General features: G+C 46.6%; 1 protein-coding gene across 3 annotated transcripts; it reads right to left on the reverse strand.

The window, feature by feature from the left end:
* Positions 1-236: 236 nt before the first annotated feature.
* LOC118217379 (coiled-coil domain-containing protein 134-like) lies at positions 237-7,375 on the reverse strand. 3 transcript variants are annotated; one of them, XM_035399333.1, is made up of 7 exons: positions 7,113-7,375; positions 4,208-4,341; positions 3,563-3,684; positions 2,325-2,409; positions 1,423-1,604; positions 1,106-1,177; positions 237-383 (listed from the first exon to the last, which is right to left on the reverse strand). In XM_035399333.1, the coding sequence occupies exons 2-7, from the start codon at positions 4,311-4,313 to the stop codon at positions 258-260; spliced, it is 693 nt and encodes a 230-aa protein (XP_035255224.1). In that variant the 5' UTR covers positions 4,314-4,341; positions 7,113-7,375; the 3' UTR covers positions 237-257. The 3 variants fall into 3 exon arrangements, with proteins under 3 accessions (XP_035255224.1, XP_035255226.1, XP_035255225.1); XM_035399335.1 differs by lacking the exon at positions 7,113-7,375 and adding an exon at positions 6,969-6,987; XM_035399334.1 differs by lacking the exon at positions 7,113-7,375 and adding an exon at positions 6,703-6,917.
* Positions 7,376-7,603: the final 228 nt, after the last annotated feature.

The raw sequence follows: 7,603 nt of genomic DNA on the forward strand, positions 1-7,603 counted from the left end.
TGCTGCTGCCGTCCCTCACTCTCCCGTTTCTCATAGCCGTTCTCTCATGTTTCAAAGTCCACTGCTGCTGCCAACCTTACTTCTCCATATCCCACAATCCCCTACTGCCACACTTATTACTCCATATCCCACAATCCCCTGGTTCACCACAGGACTTGGGGTACAGAGCATCACAAGCGGACCCAATCTTCTTTCCCCAGCTGCCCCCCTGCCCCTCCCACTCCTGGACCCCCCCCCCCCCCCCGAGCGTCAGGGCGCTAGAGCTCTGTGCGAGAGCGGGATATGCGCGGGCCCTTCCTGATCTCTTTCCTCTTCTCCTCCTTCCTCCTCCTCTTCTCTTCTTCCCTCAGGACTTTCTGGAAGGCTTCTACAGTGTGCAGCACCTGAGGTGGGGGAGGAAGGGGTGGGGCAGGACAGGCAGGGGTGGTGCAGGGCAGCAAAGAGGAGGTGGCAAGAGGAAGAATCAAAGTGAAGTTTTTCTCTGATTTGTCACCAGTCGAGCTCCCAGCAGAGCAAACAAAAGGCCCCCCCGTTTCATCAAATAACACTTTTTTTGTCTTGCATTTTAGATGTTCATTAAGCCGTAAGATAAAGATGCATATTTATTTTTGATGTATGAACAGGAAGATATTTCACTGCATGTAATTTCTAAGAACAAAAGCTGGAGCTCTGGCACAGCAAGTACACTCTGTATGGATGTTTACTTCAAGATTGACTGGTAGTCTGCTAAACAGTAGCGCCGCTGTTTGGTTAAAATATAAATAGTATATTAATTACCTCCTAATGGTCAGTACCAAATCCTCCAGTAGAGGGCAGTATAAGAACATTATGTCTTTCAAGATAAGAATACTAACTTAAAATCTCAACTAAGTAAAACAGGCGTAGTATCATAGTATTTGTATTTCTTTGGCCCTTTATGCATCATATAATTAGATTTCTGCTGGTGGTTGTTGGCTACAAAAATCAAATTAATTAAATCGGTTACAAAAAGAGGATGATTCGAATTCTGGGGCTGATTTTGATTGCACAGGGTCACAGCGAGACTGCGGCCCTCACTGAGGACCAGAGCCCTGCTCTCTCTGAGCACGCTCCCACTGGCACTCACGTCGTCTCGCTCAGTGCGGTACGGGTTGATATAGTCGGCCGATTTCTCCGTTATTCCCAACTCCTGGGACATCTGAGGCAGGACAGGAGAGACGAGGGAAAAGGGTAAATGAGAGAGGAGAGGAGAGTGAGAGAAAGAGAGAGAGAAAAACGGGATAGAAAATGTTGCAAAAGGTACGCCACGTAATCCCAGGGAGTGGGGAGAGACAAACAGAGCTCTCAAAGAAGCTGCCATCAATTTTGTCATCCGCGGTATAAAGACTAATAGCCCTGTAGGGTACCCAAAGCCCGCCCCTCCCCCCACCCCGGAAGTCTAACCAGTGTGAGGACGTGCTGGTGGGCCCCCCCGGCGAAGACGCCCGTCAGGTTGCAGAAGCGCAGCCCCCAGCGCAGCAGGGCCCCCCAGTCGGCGTTGCGGTCGTAGTAGTGATGCACGATGCGCGGGAAGCGCAGGGCCACGTCGCCAAAGAACGCCGTGTTCTCTATCACATGGGAGTACGCTGGACAGAGGGAGGGAAGAACGGAGAGAGAGAGGGAGTGAGTGAGGGCGGGAGAGAAACACAGAGAAGGTGGGAGGGAGAGAGAGAGAGGGTGAGGGTGGGAGAGAGAGGGAGTGAGGGTGGTTTGGGAGAGAGAGAGGGTGAGAGAAGGAGGGTGGAAAAGAGGGAGGGAGAGAGAGAGAGAGGGAGTGAGTGAGGGCGGGAGAGAGAGGGAGGGAAGAATGGAGAGAGAGAGGGAGTGAGTGAGGGTGGGAGAGAGAGGGAGGGAGGGGGAGAGAGAGAGGGTGAGAGAAGGAGGGTGGAAAAGAGGGAGGGAGAGAGAGAGAGAGAGGGTGGGAGGGAGAAAGAGATAGAAAGGGAGGGAGAAGGAGGGTGGAAAAGAAGGAGAGACAGAGAGATGAGAGGGTGGGAGGGAGAGAGAGATGGGGGAGGGAGAAGGAGCGTGGAAAAGAGGGACAGAGAGAAAGAGGTCGGGAGGGACAGACAGAGGCAAGGGAGAGAAAAGGAAGGAGAGAGAGGGACCGAGGTATGTTTACATTATTGACATGATATATATATATATAACATATAAAACACAGAAACAGAAAAACAGAGAGAAACTGGGAGATAAAAATCAGGTTGGGGGCTGGTTGACAGACCCGGTGTGTGAAAGCTGGGGACAGAAGGGTGCAGGGAGGGGCTGGAAGGGGGCAGGCAGGGAGCAGGGAAGGGCTGGCTGACCTTCTTTGATTTTGTCGTCCCGGGGGAAAGGGTCATCGGGCTGCAGGTTGGCTGCAGTGAGAACCGCTCTGGAGTCCTCCAGCACCTGGGGGAGGGGCCAAACAGCACTCAGCACACACACCTGAGCCTGTGAGTGCGCACGTGTGTGCACGTCTGCATACATGTGCGTACGTGTATGCAGGCATGTGTACATGTTGGTGCAGATGTGTATGCACATGTTTGTGTACGTGTGTGCACGTGCGGATATGCGTGTGTACATGCGTGTGCAGATGTACGTGCATGTGTGTACAGATGTGTGTGCTCTTGTGTGTACATGCATGTGCAAATGTGAGTGCATGCATGTGTGCGTACATGTGGGTGCAGGAGAGCTCAGCAGAGTGGGTGAGTGTGTGAGGAGTCTGTCTTGTCACCCTGTAGTGTGAGGAGGGGAGCATGCCCAGTTCCCTTAGTTCATCTGTGGCTCTGAATGTTCTCTGACGCAGTTCTGATAACCTGGAGATGCACAGTTGCTATATTTGGCTTTTCAAGCCAAACTGGATTAATTCTGCACGGACGTGTGGGGACTAAAAAACCAACTGGAATTTTGGCTTTTTTCCTGAAACTGTACACACTTAACAAAACACAGTTTGAACTGCATTGGAAGACAAACTGAATCTTGTGCAGAAATGGCCAAAGTGGTGTTATCCTTGTGATGAATCTATTAATCCAGAATCCAGCGAGTAATTTCAGCCTTTTTGGCTCAGCCTTTGGCAGTATAGCATCACGCCTTGGCTTATTTGACAGACACAGATTATGTCATCCTGCTTTGGGATGTTTAAATCAGCCTGGCTGCCCAGCTCTGATGCACACTGCGTCACTACAGGGGGGTCCTTAGCTCTTGTAAAAAAACAATAATGATACACAGCAGTGATGTTTACTGGGTGAGGTTGACCAGAGTATTTCAAACTGAGAGCCCAGGCATGTGAGAGCTGTGTGAATGGACAGTGGACAGACAGATGTGAACACAGTGTGAATGGACAGTGGACAGACAGATGTGAGCGCAGACTGAATGGGCAGTAGACTGACAGATGTGAGCACATTGTGAATGGACAGTTTACAAGTCACAGATGAGAGCACAGTGTGAATGGACAGTTTACGAGTGACAGATGTGAGCACAGTGTAAATGGACAGTGAACAGACGGATGTGAACGCAGTGTGAATGGACAGTGGACAGACAGATGTGAGCAGGCATGTTGCACCTTAAAAAGTCCCTTCAGCATGATGTCAATGATCTTGTGCTGCTGGTTAATGTCATTGAGCTCCACCAGGTTCTTCAGCGCATTCAGCTGGTCCTTCCGCTTCGTCTCCAACAGACGCTTGTCTGAGAGGGGAGGTAAGGGCAACACACTGTACACACACACACACACACACACACAGATATACACACTGTACACACACACACACACACAGATATACACACTGTACACTCACACACACACACAGATATACACACTATACACACACACAGATATACACACTGTACACACACACAGATATACACACACACACACATACACATACACACAGATATACATGCATGCACGCATATACAGATATACACACAGACACACACACACACACACATATATATACAAACAAACACACACACACACAGATACACACACACACACACACACATATATATATATAAACACACACACAGATACACCGAAACACATATACATACACACATACATACAAATTCACAGACACAGAAACACATATGCAAACACAGGTAAACACATGCATGTTTCCAAACATATATGCACACACACGTGAACTCATGCATGCACACACACACACACACACACACACACACCATGAGCATGGCTGTAACAGGATACAGATCTCCAGGTTAGAGTCATGTCTGGGCCTGTGTGTCTCCGGGTCTGCAGAGGAGGACAGGGCCGGAGCAGCCAAAACCAGCAGCGCAGCGCACAAACACAGCATGGCCAGGGGGAGGCGCCAGAGAGCAAATCTGCCAATCACACAGAGAAAAGGTTGTGCTGAGGTGGCTGCAATTCAGTGGAAGTGCGCTCAGTAGAAACTTCAATCAGTGCAGCAGCTTATATGCATGGGATGCTGTCTTACCGGTTTTGACTCGCCTCAGAATAGCAGTACTGGAAAGACAGCACTGGAACAATGTCTACATCAACCAGCCTACCGCACAAGAAATACTCTACCCTCAGCTTTCACCAACACCTCTACAGGCTCGGGAATGACCTGCCTGAACATGAAGGTCAGGGGTTGGCTCCAAAGCTCCATCAAAAAGCCATTTTATAAGCTTGCTTTTAGTTACTATCAGTTTGCTCATTTTATCTTTGCATTCCTTCACCCTCAAGTTCTTCCTCTGATTTTAGCACTGCATGTACTTTTTTATTGTCATTTGAGTGAAGCATTTTGAACAGAAATGAGGAAAGAGAATATTATTATTATGACTACTATTATTTAGAAAGCCAGAATTATCCCTACTTTCCTCTTGTCTGAAGGAGTATAGGACTCCCATTACATGATTCAGCTCCACACCCCTTTTGCGGTGAAAACAGAAATAAAGACAGAAGACAAATAAGAACCAAAAATAGTTCTGTCACTGATGAATTTCTGATGTTGCTGGCATTTAAGAAAACATTAACAGAAAACAAAAGCGAAGTTGGAGGGGAAGACACTGTTTCTGAAACACAAATACAATTTATAATTTAGACTCACTCAACTCTATGATATGCTGTATGTTCAGACTCCAGCGACAATAACATCAGAGGGGAGAGGGTAGGGCAAGGGGGAGGAGACTCTGGGGGAAACGGACAGTCTTTCTGATGAATATTTAATTACCCTTTACTATAAGACAATAAAGTAAGCAGGCACAGATCAAAAACATTTGGGGGTGGGGGCACAGAACTGGAGGTGAAAGTTCAACAGGCGGTGAAATTTCTTGACTTGAACCACCCCCCAGTTTAAGGCAAGCCGAGCCATTGCAGGTTTTCAATATTTCGCAGGATTAACTATCCTTTATCAAGGCCAATTAGAAACCAATACAACAAATTTAAATGACTGGGTTGGAGCCCAGCATGGTGTTTGACGACAGCACATAGTTCACTCGATGCATTGGTTAGTACATCAAGTCTACATTGCGTGATATCATAATCAGACTCTTGGATGAGACAGATTTAGCAAATAATATTACAGAGTCAAACGGTCTTCCATAATGGAGGAGGATATAGATTTCTCGGTTATAATTGATTTCTAGGTTATAATCTACAGCACAGCCCAGCTTCAATCTCAGAAACCAGAATCCTCCTAGGAGTGTGATTCTGCTTCTAACATAAAACCAAACATCTGATTTCAGTCTGGTTTCAAATGTGAGATAACAGAGGCAGGCCAATGACAGCAGAAGGCTGTTTGATTGAGAGCGATTTTCAAAACGGTGAACACGTCCACACAGTGCATTAAAACATTTCCCTAATTAAATATAAGCGTAAATTAGTGTGATCCTTCTTTAAACGGTCTCTTAACCACAAGAATATCCCCCAACTTCACTGAAACTCTGACCCATTTTCTGAGACGAGAATGTCATTTTGAAAAGAGGAAGGATTCCAACTGCCTCCCAGCAATTCCGCCGGTTGGCTCATGGCACTTAAGTGTTTCTAACTGACAGACAATGCAGTCGTTCCCCAGGTAGGGCATTATAGACTGGAGCAGATCAATCATTTCATGCAGAGCATCTAAAACAGTGAGTTTAAGACACGCACGGCATACGTTTTCTGTAACAAACCTTGTCCCAACAATGATGAGTCTATCAGAGAATTAATCAATGCGAACCCCCTCCCCCCACCCAGAAGCCGTGTATGGCTAATCTTCTTCTGCAGGCGCAATCTTTCATCAGCACTGTATCAGTGCACTGCTAGAAACTGAACATGGACTAGTACCCTAAGTGGGGCAATCGGGCTCTCACACTGGGTGGCAAATCTGTTCTGGTGCCCTTGAGGGAAGTATTTGCAATCCAAATGCAGAGCACAGTACACTTAATCTATGTAAGATCTACACTCTAAATTTATCACTTACAACTGAAAAGCTGCCTGCTTGAGGTGCAATTAGTTTTTCCCCCCTCCTCCTGTGGTTATGAACACTGATCGGGAGGGTCATTCTGAATTACTATTAATAATACCGGGGCAATTATTAATTATGTACATTTCTTTACCACTGCTGTAAATGTATCACAGGAATTCTTCAAACCACCCATCGTAAATAAAAAGAACACAGGCAACACCGTAGAAATACATATACACAAATGTCTAGCACGTCAAAGTGAGTAGCTAACCTCTTAATCATCACTAAAACCTACCCGACTTGTTTAGGTTAGGTTGCTTCCATCGCACCTCTACCGCACCAATGGCAGTTTAGTCCGAGGGGACATGGTCAATATAGAGCATCTTCGCAGCTATTAAGTCAGTTGTCACATTACTGAGGTAACAAACTAGAGACACGTTGTCACAAAATTGATCACAAGACTGGCAGAGCGCCCGGCGAGAAAACATAATCAGAATGACCATTTTACCATTTGGATCCTAAAGCTTTCTAGACAGAAACGACTTATTCAATGACTCGTACCTAGCCAACCGCCGAATCTGCTATGCCAGAAACGTTCATTTCCACAGAGCATCTGTATGTAAATGCAGCTTGCAGAAAGCAAATTGGCCAGCGACTGTCAGTTAGCTAGCTGGTTCGCTAAATGCACCCTAGCCGCTCACTCACCTTACAATAAAAGCAACAGGACGAGATGGTTAGTTATAAAACTGATTTCCCTCTAACGTCCAAGCCTCTTAAAACAAGACACATCCGCGTGTTTGAGCATTGGTACAATTCTCTGGAGATGATTCTGCGTTTAAAACGATCATTTACATTTCCTATTCGTTCCTCCACTCCGCCAGCGCCACGATCACACTGGCTGGCTTGGACGAATGACAGCTAACGATTTCACCGAAGTGACGCGGTTTCCAGACGGACGAGTTTGAGCAGCACACAAAATTCCGTGATTTGGTGCGCCGCTAATTGTTCCCTCTACCAGAAAGACAAGACGAACTGGTACATTTAACGTAGATTAATTGTCCCTCGTGGCTTAATATCGACGTATTTCATATTTAAGTACTGCACTTCGAGGACGTGTGTGGTGACGTTCTCAGCCATTAACACTTAGATAACGATAAAATACAGGCAATTTGATCGCCAAACTAGAATAACGTCGA

Source organism: Anguilla anguilla, chromosome 17, assembly GCF_013347855.1.
Source record: "Anguilla anguilla isolate fAngAng1 chromosome 17, fAngAng1.pri, whole genome shotgun sequence".
NCBI lineage: Eukaryota > Metazoa > Chordata > Actinopteri > Anguilliformes > Anguillidae > Anguilla > Anguilla anguilla.

Excerpts from the sequence above, each read along its gene's own strand:
- LOC118217379 (XM_035399333.1), bottom strand. The coding sequence starts at position 4,313 with ATGCTGTGTTTGTGCGCTGCGCTGCTGGTTTTGGCTGCTCCGGCCCTG. Across the intron at positions 1,605-2,324 it reads GGACGACAAAATCAAAGAAG|CGTACTCCCATGTGATAGAG; the intron begins GTCAGCCAGCCC and ends CCCTCTGTCCAG. Across the intron at positions 1,178-1,422 it reads ACCAGCACGTCCTCACACTG|ATGTCCCAGGAGTTGGGAAT; the intron begins GTTAGACTTCCG and ends GTCCTGCCTCAG.